This window comes from Pseudorca crassidens, chromosome 16 (assembly GCF_039906515.1).
Source record: "Pseudorca crassidens isolate mPseCra1 chromosome 16, mPseCra1.hap1, whole genome shotgun sequence".
Classification (NCBI taxonomy): Eukaryota; Metazoa; Chordata; class Mammalia; order Artiodactyla; family Delphinidae; genus Pseudorca; species Pseudorca crassidens.
This window is the reverse complement of record NC_090311.1, coordinates 22,387,048-22,409,765: the sequence shown is the minus strand read 5'-3', so window position 1 is coordinate 22,409,765 and position 22,718 is coordinate 22,387,048. Positions and strand designations below refer to the sequence as shown.

The following is a 22,718-nucleotide window of genomic DNA, read 5'->3' as shown; positions in this document are numbered from 1 at the left end:
ACATGCCAGTACATGCAAGTGATAAAAGTCCTGTCTTTGGCATTTCTTCACCATTAAGTTTAGTTATTTCACCAGCCCTTTTCAATTTCTCCCATGATGCTAGATGCTGAAGACCTCACCGACCCATTGCTGTAAAAATGTTATTTGTATTTTTCTCAGATTTTGTGTTTCTCTTCAAATAAATCACAGCTTATTTCTTTATTCAATCAGAGATAAGAATATCTGACGTATGTGTCTATGTTTTTTCCCTCCTTCTGCAAACAGTTTGAATGGAACGGATGAAACCAGCAGATGTGATAACTCAACAAAAATCCCTTAGGGTGAGATGCTCTGAGAGTAGTATATATTATTTTGGTAATTTCTTAAAATTAAAAAAAACTTTTAAAATTTCAAATACAAAAGTACATAAATGGAAACATGAACATCCTCTCCTCTGTATTGCAGCTCGCATGAGAAATGAGAAGGGCAATTGTCAAGTAATGTTGGTCTATTGTTGAGGTACCTACTCTCTCCCTCCCTCCCTCCTTCCCTTCCTTCCTTCCTTTCCTCTCTTTTTAACTTTTCAATATCAGAATTCTTAAATATGCACAAATGAGAGAAAATAGTATCATAAATACCCATGCCCTCATTAATTTATCTTCAAAATTTACTAAACCCATCCCTTTTTCTAATATTTTAAAACAAATGCCATACATCATGTATCTCTAAAAGATAAGGTTTCTTTTTTGAGCCTAACCAAAATATCATTATGACACCTAAATATATAATATATTTAGTTAATATAATAGAAATATTTAGATTTAGATATAACCTGATATCACCTGTGGTGGTCAATTTTATGTGTCAACTTGCATGGGCCTCAGGATGGCCAGATATTTGGTCAAACATTATTCTGGGTGTTTCTCTGAGGGTGTTTTTGGATGAGATTAACATTTAAATCAGTAGACTGAGTAAAACAGATTGCCCTCCCTAATGTGGGTGGGCCTCTTCCAATCAGCTGAAGGCCTAAATGAAACAAAAATGCTAACCTTCTTCTGAATAAGAGAAAATTTGTCCTGCCTGACTGCCTTCAAACTGGACAGTGGCTTTCTTCCTGCCTTCATACTCAGATGGAAACATCAGCTCTTCCTGGGTTTTGACCCTGCTGACCTTCAGACAGGAACTACACCATCAGCTTTCCTGGCTCAGCATCACAGTTCAGACTGGGATGGAAACAAACCATCTGTTCTCCTGGGTCCCCAGCTTGCCAACTCTCACCCTGCGGATGTCAGGATTTGGACTGGCCCACCTCCATAGCTGGATGCTCCCATTCCTTATAACAAATCTCTTTAAATATAAATATAAATATATATATATATATATATATATATATATATATATATATATATATATATATAATCTGCAATTGGAGATAGAAAAGCATATCTCTGGAAAACCCTGATTAATACATCACTAATCACCAGACCACAGTCCATTTTCCCATATGGCTCAAAAATGTCTTTTAATAGTTTTTTTGAATTAGAATCCAAACAAGTTCCACACACTATTTTCTAAGTCCATAAATATCAGTTACAGTTGTGGGAAAGTCACAGAATGGTTTCCCTTTTATGGTATTTCTTAAATAATATTGGATAAACCCCACAACACAGATCACTGAACACAAAATTTAGACTCTGTTTCCAGATTTATAAAGATCAGAATGCACGCCTTCAATGTGTCAAGACTGGACAGAGAGAAAATGAAACACATTCCTACTAACACTAGGATACTCTTGAAAAGTCAATGAGCTTCTTTTCTGCCTCAAGTTTCCACATCTATAAAACAGGAAATGCACATGGGAAATATTTGTTTGGCCTTCCACACAGGGATGTTGTGAAGGTAAAAGGTAGCCTCGTGTGATTAACTAGTTCTGAAATAAAGTATCAAAAAATGAAGATATGTATATATTATCATCATCGCCACCTTCATCCAAGGAACCTGTTTTGCTTCTTTGTTTGCAACTGGGGTCTTATTCTCAGACGAAATTTGCACTATTAATGCAAATTTGTGCTGCATTATTAAAATGAACAAAAGCAAGTAAATCAGTGCTGTAATGAAATAGGCCTGGCGTTTGATCAGAAGTAATTCGGTAAGTTTAACACAGGCTGAAAAGCAGCAGAAGCTGACCTCCAAAGGCCACTGCTTCAGACACTCACCCAGTACTATTGAGGTAACTCTGTCCCAAGCTGCAGTCCTTCGGCAGAGAAGATGGATTGAACCAAAAGGCTGGCAGGCACTGACCATTGCTGTGTCGCTCATAACCATAGTCACTGTTGGGGAAAGAGCCAAGAGAAACCTTTCAGTAGATGGCAACATTACTGACAACAACTGCACGTCAGTCCACAGCCAGCTTCTACCCTGGTCAATTAGTCAAAAAACAGGCATTCACTGAATCAAAGCCTTTCCAAAAATGGAATCTTTTTTTTCCATGGAATATCTATCAATTACCCATGAAAACATTCTACAGAAGCCATTTTGAGAAATGTTAGCTTGGAGGCCACAGGGGTGCATGTGTAGAGAAGAAAGCTCAATGCTCAATAATTCCCATTAAACACCTTTAAGCTGGGAGAGTAGATGTTCTCATTAGGGGGAGACACAGTACTGATTGTGGTTGGGCCCAGAGAAAGCTATAATGGTGGACGTCGCCCTCAGTGTCAAGTTTCACTGAAGAGTTTAAGGCATTCACACGTGGCATAATCCTCATTACTAGTGATGTCTTTGGGGTGCTCTTCCAAGACATCTGGATCTACCAAGGAGAGCTGAGCCAGGTCTCTCTGTGCACAAGCCATATGCTTCAAAGTCATAGCAGGAAAGGAAATGTCCTTCAGGACTGCTGCAAGCATTCCCCCAAGGAAAAGCTCCGTCCTATGCCGTTAATGCTGCCAGTTGCTTTAAATCTGCTCTCTAGTTTGAAAATAGTCAAAGACTTTTCTCAGCCTCCTCGCATTCTTATCTCCAGGAGCCTCTGAGTGGCCTGATATTCTTGGCTTCTGAAAGATGAAACCGGGCGCAGAGTATGGCAACAAACTGCACCTTCACACGCACAGATAACTCGCAGGTGGCCATCAGTGAGCATTAGTATGAATTGGCCCATCTGTGTAATGGAAGAGAGATACTGGCACATGACGGTTGGGGAAGGAGAATTAGGTTTGCTCAGGGGCCTGTCACCAGGCAGCTGGCACCTAGAATTCTGCCCATCCCAGCTGGATTTGGTGCTGATGCAACACAGCACGGGTAGGAAGACTTCAGGAACGCTGCCTACAGGACACCCAGTGTTCATTTAAGGAAATTATTTTACAAACGCTGAAGAATAACAGGCAAGGTCATCTGGTAGAGGGCTGTCCAGGGGAGAGCCAAGCCAAGAGAGAACATTCAGTGACAACCACCTTTCATTATGCTATAGTCAAGAAGTATCACTGAAGCTCTAGCTACTAGTAGAAACCAATAAGAGCATGGCGATCCTTCCAAAATATTTTCAGAAATCATGCAGTTACAAAAATCCCACTTGACCAGGTAACCTTACGATGGCCTCGTTCATGATGCATTTCCCACTTCTCCAATTACATTTTAGTTAGTGGGATGAGCAGCAGATTCCAATCACGAATGCAGGAATTGGGCCAAGACTAAGGGGAGTGAGAGATGGGGAAAGGGGGAAACTTAACTGATTTTCTTACCCTGTGTTCTTTTCACCCTAGTCAAGCTTAAAATTGAGAAGAAAACAACACAGGACAATGCCAACAGCAAAAGACTAGCTTATGTTGGAAGCTTGCAGAAAAGATTCCCAAAGGAACAAAGGTTTCCAGAAGAAATCAGGGAATTGGGACTTACTTTTTCTCTTTGGTTTTCTATGTGAAAATAAATTTGCTCTCTGCCAAAGAATGACTGTTTGGTAAGGCCAAAGTCAGACCACTAAGATAAAAAGTTAACTCCCCATACGGTTCCTCCTTGAATAGAGTGACTGAAGGAGAAGCAGTCAGGTTTCAGAAAGAGGGATGTGATGAATGACACACTCTCCATGGAACTTTCCCCTGTGAATGTATTTCAGGATGTCAATCCTGAAAGGTAGGACAGAGATAAAATATTTTTGTCATTGTAACAATGTTACACTGACTGAAACAGAAGTCAGGGCTGGGGAGGTCCTCCCAGAACTCCTTGTGAGCCCCCATGTAACTGAAGCTCTGCCTTCCCTCTGGCTGAGCCCGGAGAGATAAAGAACTGACTCTTGGCTTGCCTTCTTTACCAACAGGAGAGGAACAGCCTTGGGTTATCGGTCTGAGTTCCGGCAGCCAGTTTGCCGGGACTACCAGTACTATTGATTTAGAGAACACTCCTGTCATGGTAGCATGACAGATGACTTCCTTTTTCTAAGATACGTGATGTGTACGTACACAGTATTTCAGCCCAATCACTGATATTTTGATGATCAGGTACGTGACCGATGATCGTTACGCGGCTAATATTGTTACATGAATGTCTTTGGTTCTTACGTTGGCCAACTTCCAATTATTTAACACTGATATACACATTTAGCAAATGCTTTCTCTAAACCAAAAGCATATAAATAAATTTTATAAAGAAGAAGGAAAAAAAGGAACAGAAAGTGAGATGGACATGATCAAGGGAGTTACCACCTACTCATCCTCACTCATATTTCAACCTCATCTGAATGTCAAAACCAGAACAAAGCAAGGGCATCACTGGACCCACAAGCTAGCTTTCTGCTTAACTAATGCTCCAGAAAGAACACTGTGGCACTCTGAGTATATTTGACTTCTCAATGTCTTAGTCCTTTTCCAGTTTAAACTAGCTTAATCCTGGTAAAGGAAGAAGTCTCTCTTACCGCTGGGTTCACAAAGCCACAGACGGCAATACTAGTGATTCTATTCTTGCGCTGAATTCAGAAAAGTCTTCCATGGGTGTCACAAGCAATAGTCAGCTAACCACTGATTGAAAACATCCAGGTATAGACAATTTACTGCCCTACACGATCACTGTTCCACTACCAGGAACCCTAGATTCTAGAAAGACTTTTATCTTGAGCACAAATATGTTTGCTCCCTGAAACATCCACTTATTGTTTTCAGTGTTGCTGTATGAAGAAACTCAGGGTCTATCTAGTCTCTCTTTTTGTCCTGAGATCTGTCAAATATATGAAGATAATTACCAGCCATCTTCTGAGTCCTCCTTAAGTCTAAAGAAACCCCTGGTTTTTCCATATACACACGCACATAGCTAGTAAGCCATGATGTCCCCAAGTGGTAATTTCACATGAATGTAGGCTTGTCACCTGGATCTACGCATGTTACTATTATTTGATATCTAAGCTTTCATTAAGGCCCACGTGGGTTTGAAATACTAGACGACTCTATGGGATAACAGTACAAGCTCACCAGTCAAAATCAGCCTCTGTGCAGACACAGGGTTCAGACTCCATAGCTCCTGCATATTTCCCTTGCATACATTTCCGCTCTGATTTTCTCTTCTTATATATCCTTTTCGCTCCCATGATGCATGCTTCCCCCTGTAAGGAGACAAGAATCTCATGCAGTCGGGCACATAGCTTGGACCTTCCCTACTCCACATCAGGACAGCTCCGGGAGATGGTCTCAAACCTTAGTGTAATGTAGACATATGCAGTCTGCTTTGTGCTAACAGCATTTCCTTTCCGATTCTAGAGCCCTATCACAGAACATGATGATAAAGGCAATCCTAAGAAGCACTGAGGGTGTGTCCGAAAGTCCGGAACTGTATGTATCCAGCAAACCTTTACTTGGCAAGGTATTAAGTACAGTGCTATGAGGGACACACAGACAACTAAGACAACCTGCAACAGTGTATGGCCAAAAGATTTTGTAGTAATTAAGTTCAATTCTTCTGTAATAAAAAATGTATACATCTGGTCATGTATGAGCACATGAAAGAAGAATATCGCTAAGAAACACAGAGGTCCATTGTGCCTTGATTTATTATGCCTCTGCCCACACAACTTTATAGCACTGATTTTATATCCATCTACCAGATAAGCAAGAGCGCTAAATGCGGTGTTTCTCCACAAGATAAATAAAAGCTTTGAATATCCCAATGCGTGTGCACTCCAGAGGGGGAAACATCAGTCACGTAAAGGAGCGACCCTTTGATTGTTGAGCCTCCGAGGAGAGTGGGGGATTCCAGCTGATGTAGCTCCCACCGTCAAACCCAGCTGTGTGTGTGTGTCTGAAGGACCAGACGGAGTTCTGTCTAAGCTAATCTACACTGTCTTTCTTGAGCAAACTCACTTTAACCAGCTGCATTACACATCTACATGTAATTATATGATTTAGTCTAGGTTTGCGGTATATGATGTGTCACGCTCTGAATATGGTGATGGCTTTGCAAGCAAGGGCCTCTATCGTGTGCTTTGAGAGGCCGGCAGAATGAGTTCTGCCTTGGGAAGTCGAAGGAGAGATGCTTTCAGTCAAGCATTCTGATATGAGCAGGGTAGCAGAGGGGTCAGGATGAAGGAAGTTTTCCTGTTAATAATTCTGCATCCTTATATCACAAGTACCTTGGAAGGAGGCAAGAAGTGCTACCTAATCCCAGGGAAGCATAGCAGTGGGGAGGAAGAATTTTACTGGCACCACTCACGCAGCATAACTTTGTTATTTCATGTTACTGTTTGCATTGCCAGATAAAACTGAACAGCCTTTCCTCACCCTTGCCCCCATACCCTGCAGCCAGATGACACGCTCAGATAAATTATGCCTGGATCTCCGTGCTGAGTTGGTATTTCATTTTGAGTTGTAAGTCTTAGCCAAGCACATTTGAATTTTATCTCATTATATCCTAGTACAATAAAAACAGAAGTCACTTCACAACAAGCTATAAATGTTGAGTTTGTTCACTGCTGTGGCACACAAAACACATTAAGAAAGCACCAGATGGACAATTTTTGCCCAGAGAACCCCAATTCCTACACTTTAATGACTTGCTTCCCCCCAGTACTCTCCACGCCTCCCACCCAGGACTCAACCTCAGCTCCCTCCCTCCTACCTGGCTGTGCAGCTGCCAGGGTCTGTAGTCTTCCTCAGCACAGCGTCTATCGAAAATGGACTTGTAGTCCACTTTGACCAGCTGCCATTCAGAGCGGTGGCTGAAGTGTCCAAACACTCTGCAGAGTTCATGACGATAAAAATAATCACAATAACAGCAATGCTGACAGTTATACGTCATTTACTGAATGCTTGCTATGAGGTTAGCACAACGCTAAGCATATTACATTTTTTTTTTTTTTTTTTTTTGCGGTAAGCGGGCCTCTCACTGTTGTGGTCTCTCCCGTTGCGGAGCACAGGCTCCAGACGCGCAGGCCCAGCGGCCATGGCTCACGGGCCCAGCCGCTCCGCTGATATTGATATCAATACTGTAATATTGATATTGTAATATTGATATTACACATCACTTGATCCCCACACACATTTCTGAGGAGGGTTGCTATTATTGGCTCCACATCACTTGTCGGTAACCTGAGGCTCAACGAATTTTGTTAACATGCAAAAACCAAAGTCAAATCACTAAGAACTGGTAGAGTCAGAACCCAGGGTGTTTGACTTAAAAGCCCACTTTTATATATTGTACAACAAGAATGGTTGACCAAAAATAAAAAACAACCAAAAAAAATTGAGAAAACCATAGACACTGCCTTCTTTGCGGTCCAAGATTATACCTCTAGGTTCTCTTGCTAGAGTACATCATTCCCACGGATTCCATGCTATTTTACCTTCCCACCAGTCCCAAGGGAAAGTGGGCAGCAAGGCTGAGGAGTTATAACTACTTCCTACTCTGTGCATTCTATTCTCCTTACTCAGAGAGACTCAGCTATTTAATGAAGTGTTTTAATCACCTATTGCCGATATAAATAAAAGCCACAAAGTAGCCTTTTCAATCAACTTTTTTTCATCTGTGTCTTGCAAACATGAAAACTGAATGAAGACAAATTATGGAATAAATTGCTAATCCAGCTATGTTTACCGTGGGCAAAATGTAGCTATTAGGCATATTAAATTTTTGTTGCTCTTTTCTATTGTTAAAAAAAAAAGGAGTAGGGAGAAAAAATTAGAAAATGTACCAGCTATTCACTTTGATTTAAAATTTTTCACTGCCGACAGGATCAACTGCTTTGAAATCTTCCCTCTCTGTTTTTCATGTCCAATTTTCCAGGAGAAGGAAAAATCACAGTTTCATATTTCAAATTCAAAGCTCATGTTTTGAAACCCAGAGGCAGGCAAGCCATTAATCAAGTCTTTCACAGATTAATGATCATCACTTTCCAGACAAGAATGAGTATAAATGCAATTTCCCCAAGAACAGACTGTTCTCGTGGTTTCCCTAATATGCCTCACCATTGGGTTAGGTAAAGAGCCAGGGAAAAATAACACGCTTTGTGGGGTTTTCACCAAGCTCTGCGTTCTGCCTTAAAGTGAAAATCACTCTGACATGCCTGTCATTTTCTGTATATCAAGCATGTTTATTATTAAAGTTTTTAATTGATAGCTTTATTTTCTCTTGAAATAATCACTTCTAATTTCCCTAAGCTCGCTCAGTAGAGGAAGAAATAGGCTGCACCGTTTTGCTGCCAGCCCTCAGTGTGGGTCTCCTAATTGCTAGCAAAGAGCCGAGAGAATGGAAGCCCACATTATTCTTTTCTCTTTGCTGTGGAATCATGAAGTCAGATGTAGTGCCTTTGCTAGCAATTTCAAACCTGACAGTAGCAATGTGAACAGGCTTATCTAAAAAACAACATGTTTCCGGCTCTATACTTAGACTAGAAGACATCATAGTTTCCACTTACGTCATGATTAGAGTCTCTTCCCCAGGCTCACCCAGAACTCCATCCACAAAAAGTGGAATAGATGTGAAACTGTATTTGCTCCAAGATCTCCCTTCATCAAAACTTAACCTAATGACAGAAAAAATAAGTCATCGGATCTCAAAAGAAAAATCCTTTCCAAGAAAGGATACTACCAACCAGGGAGAATACGTTTTAGAAGTACCTGGGGCATTGTCAAAGTGAGGCTTTTATATGAATAAGTGTTCTTAATTACATCAGAAGGTAGATATACAGTTAGCCAAGTGATTTGGGACCCAGATGTATTATAACATCAATAAGGGGAGAGCTGCATGAAACGGGAATGATAATAAGTCTTTGATAGGATTTTTTTTAATTTGGATATTTTATTAGGCCTTAGACCTCAATGCGACCCTCTCCAAAACCTCGTTACAATTTAGCAGCAAGTCTTACAGGTGATTCTGAGAACAATGGCCGTTATGAGACCCACTGAGACGGACTTGAACCAGCCACCTCTATGTGATCAAACCCTTAGTGGTATCCTTCATACATTGTTACAAATCCTGGTTGACTCACTGAGTAAACTGATGCAGAAGGACAGACTCTTGAAAGTAAGAGAGAACTCTGCAACTCAGATGGTCACACAGAATGTTTCCTTTGCTCTGCCTTTCTCTAGGATGTCTTCCCCCAAGCTAAGCCTCTATTTCTCTTATTTCTGCAACTTTCCCTTTCGTCAGCAAAGTAACCAACAGTGGAGGGAAAAATCAAGCCTTTGACTTTGAACAAGCCCGCCTGTGGAGAAAGCCATTTTCAAAAACACAGATGAAAGAGTTTATTGGAAACCCCTCTGGAAGTTAAGCCTTGAATGTCCATCCATCTGTGGAAGGCCTACAGGGAGAGTTGCAGAATATCACTGCCCCCAAAAGGAAGCTAAGGAAGTAGGATCAGGAGAAATGAGATCAGAGCAGAAGTGTCATGAACTGCTGATCTCTGTGCAGAATGCACATAGTGAATGCAAATATTAAACTCCAGGAGACCTTATTTGGGAAAGCTGGTTGCAAGAAATTAAGCTATTCAGAGATTATCCTTGCTAACCATTCTACCCATGACTGTACTGAAAGAATAAGGTACTGGAGGTACTGGCGGGGGCAGGGGGCTGTCACATTTGAAAACCATAATACGGTTCCGCTCTAAAAGGCAGAATCAAGCTCCCTTTCTCTTCCCCTCTCCCTCTCTCTCCTTTCCTCCACCTTCTTATTGCAGTAAAGCAAAGGTATAAGTTACATTCTAGCAGACCTTGACAATTTACTACAAGCAAGATCACAGTCTGACAGCCTGACTTAGACTGGTCTTAGCTGTGCAGAACCATCAAGGTGCATGACTCATTACCAGAGATGTCGAATCGGGAGAGACGTATGCTTCATAGCAACCAGGACTCCACCTTGATCCAGATACAAAACACTGTGCTCTTCTTCAAAGATCTGGAAGAGGAAAAACACACAAACAGGGACACACACCCACAGCCACACACACCCAGGGTTCAGAGAATTAGTCTTCATTTGAGGAAAATAATTCTCTCCATGACAGAACTGGGTTCCCCCAAAGCTGTGGGAAAATGCAAGTTACGAACAATGTTTCCCAAGGTGGGCTCCATGTACCACTGGTGTTACATAAAATGATTTTTTGTGCTCCACAAGAGAAACTTAAATAACTAAGAGTTATGTATTCATATTTATAATCCCATCTTTTTGTGGTAAGTTCTATTGAGTCCCATTTATGATGATGTTGAAATATTGGGTAATTGTCATATTGGATAACATCTTTAGACGGAAGAAACATAAGACATACTTTATTCCAACATTATCATTTTTACAGACGAGAAAAGTAAGGTTTAGAGAGAAGTGGTGACTTCCCTAAGACCCTGTAGATGGTAATTGACGGCGCTGGGACTTGCAGCGTAACAGTGCCCTTTCCAGATGTAATTATTTCAAAGTTTCCAGGTATTACAGGGGGCAGATGTTCTTGTTCAACTCAACAGTAGTCATAAAGTAGTTGTAGTCATAAAGTCTGATCAAAATGAAATCTATCTTTGGGTACATGTGTCATTGGGTCTCTCCCCATATGTGGAGAGATGAATCTGAGGTCAAATGGAGACCGGCTGAAAACAATTTCTAAGTCCTCTCCATACAAGATGCGTCCTGTGTTCTCACAGTCACACTGTTAGTATAGCCTTGTCTTTGGTTACACTATAGACATCATTGTTTCCCCTTTGTTTACTTCTCATACCCAAGATGTTTCCCAGGCCTATAGGAGAGGCTTCTTTGCTTTGTTTGGGATGTTAGAAGGAAAAAAAAAAAAAGACACCCTGGCTCTCTAACTATTGTCCATAGGAAGCTTACTAGTCCATTATATAGCTCCTATATACCTCCAAGATCAAAAGTCCCGGAGTTTCTTAAGCAAGTTTCTTTCCTGCCCCACTCGTCTCAAAGCACGTGAATTGCAGCGCAGATCTATGAAGCTAGGAAATGGTAACGAGACCATAACATGGATATCTCTATCTAAAATTTAAAGCAGAGTGTTCTTGTTGCTGTGTGATTACCTGTGCATTAGATTTCAATTTAAGGTGCTAGTTACCGTATGATAATTAAAGGTCAGTGGCTTATTAACACATATTTATTGAAGTGTAACAACCATGCATTAGGCACATATCTTTTTATGATCCTAAACCTCATTAAGTGCCTGTTTTATAACCTGGGAGTATCTAATTTTCATTCAGAAGAAAGCGGAAGCATTTAAGCTAAACACATTGGTTGAAAGTAATTCCATTTCTACTTTCCCTAACATATGCACCCTGATGGTTATTATTCTGTCTTTTGCCCATGAGCTTTAAACATCTCAGAACACCACCTGGGTAATGGTTATTTCTATATCACTGCATTCCCCTCGTTTCTGACTTCAAGGCAAGGGGAATTTATGGAGGTAACCTGGTGTTAGGTATATAATCTCTCTTCCAGGCTTCACGTTCCCTACATAATAAACTCCCCAGAATTTTAGTTTTCCTTTCATGGGAAAAATTCAGTCATATCTAATTTGGTTTCATTGTCACTTATAAACTTTCTCACATATACGGTGGGATAAAGGGTCATTTTTATCAAACAAAGAAATCAAATTTCATAAATGTTTGCTTAAGCTCAAAACATTTTGAAAGACATTCATAAAACAAAAAAGGAAAAGAAACACATTGATAAGCTTTAGGATTTATGTGTGGCTGAATAAGTTCCCAGAATTGAACCAAGCTGGAGAATTTTTATAACATTTAAACTTCAGTAACCAGACCCAGGATACTTTCTTACCTGCCTCCAAGTGTTCCCTGCATCTGAAGAGACAAACATGCTGATGTCGCTGTCTGACAGCTCAGAACCTATGTTACCTGGAGAGAGCACATCACCATCAGTGAAGGGAACTTTTTGCAAAAGCTAACAATGGACTATGCTGGCAGTGTGCTTTGCCCGAGATGGATTTAGACTGCAAACATTATATCTGAGCAGGGTTTTTCACCATACTTGCCTCAGGGTCAATGGCTTAGGTGCCTTTCAAAAAAATTTTAACTTGCTCATTAAGTTCCAAGCTCAGATATCTAACTTGTTAAAATAAATACAATTTACAGCAGTGAGCAAACCGGGCAAGCTTCTTACCTGAAGCCACTATGATGCTGGGAGCTGTGTCTCGGCTGGCAATGATCCCTGATGTGTAGGGATTCTCAGAGACCTTAAGGTGAAGGTGTAGTGAGCAATAGGGCTGAGAAGAGGAGAAATGAGGGTCATAAAAGCACATCATTTAAATGTTCGTTTAAAGCTCAGATTCAGAGCACCCGCCATTCATCCAACCATCCCATCTATCCATCTATCTATGAACCCATCCATCCACCCATCTTTCATTCCACAAATATCTGGTGCCACTAAGTATAAAAGAGCTGCCAAGCTGGTGAAGGAGAGAGCACCTTCATTTGAAGTCTAATCTACTGATAGAATTGTCATTTGGCCATTCAACAAACATTTTAGCACTTTATCTGTAACACACGCGGTGTAGCTTATGAAAGAGTTACATTGACTGAAGTTTGGTCTCTGCCACCTAAGGAGTATATAATTTAAGATCCTTCTATTGATTATCAAAAGAGAATATTTTAATAGCCATGAGATCAGCACAGACAAAATATGAAATTCTAGAGGATGACGAGCCTATGTCCAACTTTGGATGAAGGGAATTTCCAGGAAAAAATGGCGCCTGAGGCAAAGGTGGGTAGGATATGAACTGCACATGAGATGTTCAGGAGGATAAAGGACATTTCAGGCCTAAGGAAGATCAATAACAAGGAAAAGAAACAGAAGAATTGATCTGTAATACAACAGATAGTCAGGTAAGACCAATGAGGAGAAATGATATATGACATTGGAAAGAAAGTTTGGCCAGGCTGGGAGGGCTTTGAAGAAGTCACTTGGCATCTCTTAGACATTTGAAACCTTGGTCTCACTTCTACAGAAGAAGCCGTATGACGTGTGAAACTGTCCTGACATCCACCAGACAACCGACATAGCGTCTGTGTCAGGGTATTAACCGACCCAGTGTTATTCGATATAAATGTCATTCTTATAGACAAAATGCACTAGTAATAACAACTTAAATAAAAATTTAAGGGACTTGTTTGTGTGTAAAAATCTCAATCAACTTCTCAGATTAAGACATGCAACAGTTTTTCAAAACGGGATAATAAATCTTATACAAATTTCATTTAAAATAGTTCTTGTACTGAGTTGTCAAAAACTACAAGTTTGGGTCTGAACCCACATCTCTCTTCAACTCTCAGGAAGATTATTTTCTAATCTTATAGACTTGAGTTTTTGGAATCACCAATGTATCTCTGTTATTACTTTCATTCGGCTCTGTAAGTCGCAGCCAGCAGGTCTTCAGAGCGCTACAGAGATACAACGATTACACGTATATGGGACACAGTAAATGACAAACTAAAAATGAAACTCAGGAATAAAAGCAGTCAAAACACCGCTGAAATAAAACAGTGGCTCATAATAGGGTCTTCTCCTCACTGCCAACACAGAGAGTAAACTCTCAAGGAATGATGATCGGGGCTTCCCTGGTGGCGCAGTGGTTGAGAGTCCGCCTGCCGATGCAGGGGACACGGGTTCGTGTCCCAGTCCGGGAAGATCCCATATGCCATGGAGCGGCTGGGCCCGTGAGCCATGGCCGCTGAGCCTGCACGTCCGCAACGGGAGAGGCCACGAGAGTGAGAGGCCCACATACCGCAAAAAAAATAAATAAATAAAGGAATGATGATCGTAATAAATTATTGGTTTTGCATGAAAATTTCATGTAAAGCTTTCAAAAAAGGAATTTTTACTCTACAATGTTCCGTAAGAGTAAGAAGACCACCCCCATAAGAAGAAACAATCAGACCCAAAAACTTGGCTTCCTTTTGTACGAGAGGAAGACTAGAGCGGGTACTGTATGTTGTAGAGGCCCCAGGGCAGTGCTGACCAACACTCAGGCAGATGCTGAGAAAGGATAAAGCAGAGGTGTCAAACCATTGTTCCATGAAAATTTTCCTGACAACTGCGGCCTGTCAGGATCTCGCTCTCGGATGTACCACAGTTGATTTTACCATACAATCCTGGATCATCTATCTGAGGTATGCAGTTTTATCCCCCTAAGAGAGATACTCTACAAATAAAGAGGAAACATCAAGTACTACTTTGCATCTTCTGTAAAACCTCACATAGAATCTAAAAAAGACAGTCAATGAACACTTGAAATATCAAGCAACACTTTCAAGTTAGGACACGAAAGACCTTACTTTACCGTTTTACTCAGAACAATGCCAGAAGTACATGGGCTCACGTATAAACCACATCACCAGAATAATGTGAGGATCTCCATGGCATTCAAAGCAGTGATCACTACTTGGGGATTATACCTAGACATACGGGCTTAGTGGAGGGCCTTCTGTACCCCCCAACAGAGCAGGACATCCCTGGCCCAGGGAGCACCCAGGCTGCAGTCTTGAGCCAGCCACTGGCCACGTACTTCATCACCCTGCAGTCTGGAAGACTGTGAACCTAAGTTGCCACCTGACCCAAGGACTATTTGATAAAGGCCACTTGCCATTACAAGAGAAAGAGGGCATTTTCAATTAGCCATTTCAATGCTGCTCTGTTGCTCTGGCTTTAAGAGGCCTGAGATGAATTAATTTGGGAAGAAAAGACACCAGTTCATGCAGTAGCAACAACATCAGAAATGATCTTTTTCGTGGACTTTTCTCTCCACTCTCACATTTGTAGTACTGGATTGCCCCCAACTGGTACAAGCAAAATATTCTGTGGCTTTTTTTTCTCCTTTCTTCCATTTTTTTCAAGGAAGTTATACAGTCCACATCAGTGTTTACAGAAAAACAATGTTAAGTGATTCACATTCCCTTTTTTTAACTTAAACTTTTATACTTGAACAGCTTGAGACATTTATCAAAATTAAGTCACCGAAGATTAATACAGGGGTTGTTATAATGACTATCAGGCCATAGCAAACTCCTGGAAAACACAAGACAAGGTTCTCCAATTCTTAGGCACATCTTCCCCAGGCAGGAGGCACTCTGTCCACCTCTGCCTTCCTGCCGCCTTCTCTCCCATTAGCGAACATATACTGAATATCCGAACATCTTTCCAGAGTTATCTCCAATTCAGTATGAGTTAAAACACAGCTTATCCCAAAGACCTTTCTCTATTTCCCTTGACTTTTCATATTAAAAACATACAGAACTGTACACTGAAACCACCATGACCTAATAGCTGACCTCCCAAGAATGGAGGGACCAGCGTACATGTTTGGAAGCTGCCTGCTGTCCTGACTCACGCATAGTCAAGGGGCATGGGATTATCATCAGCTGGTCAATACTCGGAGCAACTAGATCCTTAGTCTTTAATCTTTTCGGGGTCAAGTACAGAGTTTGAGAATCTGATGCAAATTGAGAACTCTCTCCCAAGAAAAAGCACACAAAGGAAGCACACACACAGAGCTTTGCATTCAAATTCAGGGAGTTCACAAACTCTCAAAGCCCATGGTGGACCTCTAGGCTCCAATGACCTTTCTTCTGCCTTATCCTTTTATTTCTTATTTTAACCAACAAAATCTTCTGGCCCTTGCAAGTGTTCAGTAAATGCCTGTTGAATTCAACTGATCCATGAACGAGCTGAGCTGCTGTCTTCCTAGCACTGTGAGTGGCCACTGGAGAAGCACTAAATGATGCAAGACATTCCCCCGCCATGAAATCAATCAACCTAAAACACCGTTCCGTATCTGAGTCAACCAGCTTCTCATTTCACTTCCTCTTTACCCCTAGTCTCTGAATTAATAGCCTTTACATCTCATCTTCATGGTACCTTTAACCCGAAGGCTCCTCATCTGAATACTGTACTGAAAAGCCAGCTTAGAGTTTTCACAAATAAGGCAGCAGGTAGGCTCCCAAAAAGCATTCCTCAAATCCACATCCTACACACACATTTGTGCAGTTTCTGATCCTGAGTTGGAGCATGGAATCCATTTGATTTTTAGTAAGGAGTCAATGGCAAAGTAGAGGGAGGTCTCTGGGCCAGTTGGCTGGGTATGGGGCATTCAGCACTGCTCCAATTCAGCAGAACGTGGAGAGTCACAGCCAGTACAAAGGCGGGGGAAGCAGAATCGAGAGTCTCCTGGGGTAGCTGGCTGCTTAGCTCCAGTAGGAAACTACTAAATGAACCCACGAAGAAGTCACGGCCTCTCTCCATGAAACAATATGCTTCCCCTCAGGGTCTGAGGATTTGTCACAGGCTCAGCTCACATCTCGCCTCTTGGGAGCCCAAGCCTGAGGTTCTGGAGTCAGGTGGACCATGGCCTGTAACACCCCATCTAATTGTACAATGCAGTCTTCAGAGGAAAGAAATCCCTGCTGAACCCTCCAGGCAATCACTCTAAAAGTCCTAAAAATACAGCCTCAAATTACCCTGGATGTCTTATTTCTATAGAATACATTTTACCAGGAAAATTCCATTTGGGGCTGCAATTCTGAACTTGTTCCACATTTGTAATAGCCCTGCTGGAAAAAAAATCTCTTTTCTAATCACTAGGCTGTGCTTTCGGTGACACTGTCACTTTCCAAGTATTCACAATCTAAAAATCACTTTTTGTCTCCTCTCTGCTACCAGCTCCCAAGCCTGAGGAAGGTTTTAAGAGTCTGGGTCTCCTGGAGCTCAAAGATTTTCTTTCCTATTGTGTGCCTTGGCAGAGTTTTATAAAATTATTGTGGTTTCCCCTTCCTTCTTTCATTTTTCCTCTCCTCACCCTACTGCTGTTTTCTAAAGCTCAGATTAAAACTACATTAAACAACAGGGTTAATGGGGGAGGAAGGTCAAAAGACTCTTGGGTACCATACATCCATGTCTCATTAATTCATCTTTCCTCAATCTTAACGAACCTACTAATCTGGTTAACTTTGGGGTCAACTGATGCCCATGAGCTTCAGAAGGTGGATATTATGACAAATCTTTCAGTGTGACTATGAATGGCAAGGAAAGGCTCCCACTAAAGTCCAAATATGAAACTCAAACGTCTATTATCCCTGGCGTGTCTGCTTCAAAGACAACACCCTCAACAATAGATGTGTTGAGCACCTACCATGTGTCAAGTATGATTCTTGAGCTAGTTCTTTGGAATGACCAAAAAGACAGCCACAGTCCCTACGCTCATGGAGCTCACAGTGCGTGGGGGAAGGTGGACAAGCAAGTCACCAAATGCATGTGCTGATTTAAGAGAGTGAGGAAGGTCACGAATAAAAAAGACTGGACCAAGTGCAACTTCAGAGAATGCTCGAGGAAGCTCTCCGAGATGAAGGTAATCAAGCAAAGGTCTGAATGCCAAGGAAAAAACACACTAGGAGAGGGGCATTTTAAGAGATATAACAGCAAATGCAGAGCCTGGGACACAAACGAGGGCGGTGAGCTAATGGTATGGAAAGGTGCGCCCTTCTCCCCCACTGTGGCCTATACGGAAGGAAGGAAGGAAGGAAAGTCTGGAGACCAGGCAGGAGAAACGGACAGGGGCCAGACCTTGTGGAATCTTGCAGGCCATGTTAAGTATCTGAATTTCATTCCACCTGAATTAGAAAGTCATTAGAAGGTTAAGTGTAGGAGGGACATGCTCTGATTTCTAAAGCTCAGGTTGATACCATTTACATAAAATTTTAGAAAAGAGCAATCTAATCTCTCAGGAAAGAAAGCAGATCAGAGGCTGTCTAGGGGCCAAGGGTGTGGATAGTGCCTGTGGAGAGGCACAAAGCAATGTTTTAGGTGATGAAAATGTTCTGTCTTGACTGTGGTAACGGGTCTATACATTTGTCAAGATTTATCACTGAACTCTTAAAAATGCGTACTTTTTAGGTATGCATGTTTCAACTCAGTAAAGTTGGATTAAAAAAAAGGTTGCATTGGCTGCTATGGAGAGACGAGATTGCCAGGTAGAGACAGGAGGAACAGCCTGTCACTGTTCCCATGAAGGAAAGGGGAAGGGAAGAATGATGGTGGCTTATATTAGGATGGTCCCAGCCGAGATGGGGATGTGAGCTGATACTGCACTTATAATTCAGAGGCACAGCAGCAAGACTTCCTAACGCTGGGCTGGGGGTGGAGCCAAGAACACCTCCCAAAGTGCTCTGTGTAAGAGGCATTTCTAATGGTCCATTTATGATGCCAGAGCACCCAGGAAAGCCTCTTCAGGTGATATGGTCAATTCTCGCTCATGGACGTTCAATCACCAAAACACGTGATGGGATGGAGGACCACGTTAAGACACTGGTGCATCTCGTGCATCTTTGGCTCAAATACCACATCGCTCCAGTGTGGAACTGCTGAAGGAGGAAGGTGGGCATGTCTTTAAAAGGCTACTGAAGCATGTCGTGTATAGAGTAGGCATTCAGTAAGTGACTGTTACATTTACTTACTCTGCAACTGGATTTGTGTACTTACTCTAACAAATGGCTTTCCCCCACACTCCACCTCCGTAAGTTGCCAGTAATAAGGATAGAAGCTGAGTGGGAGGCTGAACTTCAAACTGCTTCCCCTGATGCGTGGTGACAACTGCGATATCCTCTGCAACTAATAAGGTCAAGCTATGGCTGCTGGCATCTTCTCGACTGGGAGGGTGACCCGCCTACAGCTGTAGGAGATGCACCTGCAGAGTGACTGCTCAGACTTCATGGGACAGAAGGAACCACGCTGAGTGTGCAAAACATTAAAGTTGAGATTGTATGACGGGTGGGAATATTGATATAAATCAAGCCCTTCTTACTAAAACTAAGAGGTGTCTCTTCTAGCTTTACAGACTGGTCTCTCCTTTTCAGGCTTTTAAATACAACTTTGGAATTGTTTTCTAGAAATTAGCATTTAATGATGCTTTGTTTTACAAGTAATCTCTTCTTCCCCTCCTTCTTCATTCACTCGTAACTATTCATGTGTCAAGTACAGGGCAGGCCCCAGAACTACTAAGAGGAGTGAGATGTGACCTTATAATCTTTCACTCATTAATCTATTCCCCCTCAGGTAGACAGCAAACTCCTTGAAGGCAAGACCCATTTTTGATCCCTCTCTTGGATACCATCATATAATCAAATACACAAATACATTGATCTGATCTACCTATTGCCCAAATGTTAGACAATTTTTAAAAAGCCATACTTCAAAGCAGGGGTCAACAAACTTTTGTTTTTAAGGGCCAGGTAATAAATATCTTATTGGTGGACCGTACAGTTTCTGTCATGACTAGTCAAGTCTGCCATTGTAGAGCAAAAGCAGCCATAGACAATATATAAATGAATAAGCATGACTACATTCCAATAAAACTTTATTTAAAGAAACAAGCAGTGGGCCAGATTTGCCCCACAGGCCATTATTTACTAACACCAACTTGATACAATGACATAAATGAATGGAACATATTATAAAGAGTACTGATTAAGGATTTAAATCAGTGGTTCTTACCTTGGTTTGAGGCATAAATTCCTCTGAAAATATGAATAAACATCTCCACTGGAAAATACACCTACACAATTCTGCATTCAGTTCATCAATTCTACAGCTAAATTTATGTATCATTAGATCCAAAACAGGTTATTCCCAGGAAAGTAAGGGTACGTTTCCCCACCATAGATGGAAACTATCCTACTCTCCCTTAAACTACAATATGAGGTTCTCATCAGAAATTGGGCATCAACTGAACATCCTTAAAATGAGCAAGAAACTTACTCATGTTCTCTTATCACTTTGGTCCAATCACAAGAGGCAGAGCTATGCTTCTTTTCTACACACTGCCTTCACACCCTTCCCTGTCCCCTTCTGTTCATCAGCTGAGCAAGAAGCCCTGGAAATATGTTCCTCTGCTTGTTGAACCTCCATCTCCAGCCCTCACCGTGTGGGACATTTTGCCCCAATACGGAGACTCACCAGCAAGCAGTGCACAGGGTCCCCCCTTAGGTCCGTGTCCGGGGCCTGCAGCAAATGCCAGTCTCTGCCTTTGTTGTACGTGATGAAAGTCTTCACTTGGTTGTCAATCTTCTTGTTAGCCAAGAACATTCCCTTTATCCCTGCTACCTGGGAAAAATCGACATGGCTGAAAAATACATCAATTTAAGAAGAAATCTATTTGTTTTACTTAAAAAAAAAAAAAAGACTGTCAAATTCAGCTGTGAGCACTTGTCTTGGAGGAAAGAGGGTGAGGGTCATGCTTGTGTATAATGACCCCCTGGGACAGAAGACAACAGACCCGTGCCCCTTGTGGTATGAGGGTCTTAATGCAAATTTGATAGAGGCTTCTTATCTCCCCTAAGGTAGGTTGGTAGTAGCTTACTGTTGCCTACAGATAAACTCTAATGCTGTTGGTTCTGTGTTTGACAAATGATAAATAAATAGGGGTTACTTTTATTTTAGGCATAGCACTCATAGTCTTAAATACTCTATCTCACTTAATTCTTATAATGGTCCTTCTGGACAAGTCTCACTTACTCTGTTTCACAAATGAGGAAACTAAGGCTCACTCAGGTAAAGTGACTTGCCCAAGGTCACAATGCCTAATGTTATACAGATAGTAAGTGGTGCATCAGAGATTTTAACCCAGAGCTCTGTGGCTTCACAGCCCCTGCCCTTAATGACTAAATCACTGCACTATCTACAGCCTTGGGCAATTAAAAGAGGTCAGTTAAAACTCAGGATCCAATTACTGTTACTCTTCTTTTTCTGTAAAAGATCTCTCTATTAAGCTACCAAAATACATTGAGCAAAAGAGAACAGCTTTTAAACTTAAAGAAGCAGTGGTTTCCCTGAATTGTCAAATAATCCCTCCTCCACTTCTGTAACACTATTGTTCCTACTATAAACAGTCCTTATTAATTATTTGGCTCTGAAAATATGATTGCCTTCTCTCTTGTTTATACCTTAGGAAAGAGGTAACAATTGAGAAGTTGCCAAACTGTGCAGTAGCAAATCATTAATTGTGTCATGTTTTTCATGCGTTTTAGAACTTAAGAAACACATTTAAATATATTTGTCTCTGCTTGAAATTATGACAACCCAGGAAAACTTGAGGGCAGTGAAAAAAGGGTCTGAAATGTGTTGACAAGTGCATTTCAACACTATGCAAAGGTTATCCTATTTAATGCTCACAAAAGCCAGGAGATATACTTACCATCAGCCTCATTTGAGGATGAGGGAACGGAAACTTAGATTAAGTGTCTTTCTGGAGCACAGACGGAGTAAGTGAATAAGCTAGCAAGCATATTTGAACCCATTTAACTTAACTCAGCCCCTTTATATTATAATATGAAAATTTTTAAGCAGAAGGATGAAACCATGGTATCAGTCCTTGTCACATATGAACCACTATACCTAGTACTTTATATGCAAAACCTCCAATATTCACTATAAACCTGCATAACAGCTATTATCCCGATTCTATAGATGAGGAAACCAAGGCATAAGGAAATTTTAATTGCTTAAGATAACAGAGAGTTGGAGTTCACACCCAAATCTGTTGGACTTCCAACATTCTTTCAACAAATACAGCTCTGACTGTCAATTCAAAGAGGCTGGGCTTCGATCAACAGAACATGCACATTTTGCCTTTGCTTTTGACACAAACCTCATTAGTTTGTACCTGCTGTTTTGGCATCTGGGATCATTTAGAGTTGAGCCAACTTTGTACTCCTTTGGAACAACAAATCTGTTAAGCAAATAAATGGTATAAACGAGTTTCTGGGCGGAATACTGTGAACTACTTAGGAAAACAAGCCTCATTTGGGGCCAGTAACAGTAGCCAGAACACTTTCTTATGCATTGCGGATCCCCCGTGAATGTGGAAGATGTAAATTTCCAGAAGTACTCTACCTCCCAATAACGATATGTTAATTACAAATAATATTTATTGATAGTTATTCACTATTTCAGCTCCATAAGGACTACGTACCAGGGAAGCTCATGCTGGTTTCACATATGTTCGAGAGGCTGTTACATATTTAAATGACTAAACTGCCAATTCTTTAAAGATTCAATTTCATAAATCAGAATTTTCCTGCAGTCATACCTGTCTTCCCTCCACAGCAGTCCCAAACAAGAGAAATGACACTGTCATAACCATGCAACACTCTAGAAGTTTACAAGACGTAGAGAATGGATAAAAATATTACCCATCCCGGTAGTTCCCTTCCCCATTTCCCTCCCTGCCCTGTCTCTCTTTTGGCACGGGTGTCAGAGCAGGGCTGTGCATGTTTAGGAGC

General features: G+C 41.3%; 1 protein-coding gene across 5 annotated transcripts in view; it reads right to left on the bottom strand.

The window, feature by feature from the left end:
• The window catches only part of SORCS1 (sortilin related VPS10 domain containing receptor 1), a 660,265-nt gene that overhangs the window by 98,714 nt on the left and 538,833 nt on the right, over positions 1–22,718 (bottom strand). For all 5 annotated transcript variants that reach the window (XM_067709470.1, XM_067709467.1, XM_067709469.1 and 2 more), the window contains 8 exons: positions 20,395–20,541; positions 12,556–12,658; positions 12,214–12,290; positions 10,250–10,341; positions 8,864–8,971; positions 7,069–7,186; positions 5,430–5,560; positions 2,196–2,309 (listed from right to left, as the gene is read on the bottom strand). In XM_067709470.1, coding sequence (XP_067565571.1) covers positions 2,196–2,309; positions 5,430–5,560; positions 7,069–7,186; positions 8,864–8,971; positions 10,250–10,341; positions 12,214–12,290; positions 12,556–12,658; positions 20,395–20,541 — 890 coding nt within the window. The remainder of the gene's footprint in view (positions 1–2,195; positions 2,310–5,429; positions 5,561–7,068; positions 7,187–8,863; positions 8,972–10,249; positions 10,342–12,213; positions 12,291–12,555; positions 12,659–20,394; positions 20,542–22,718) is intronic.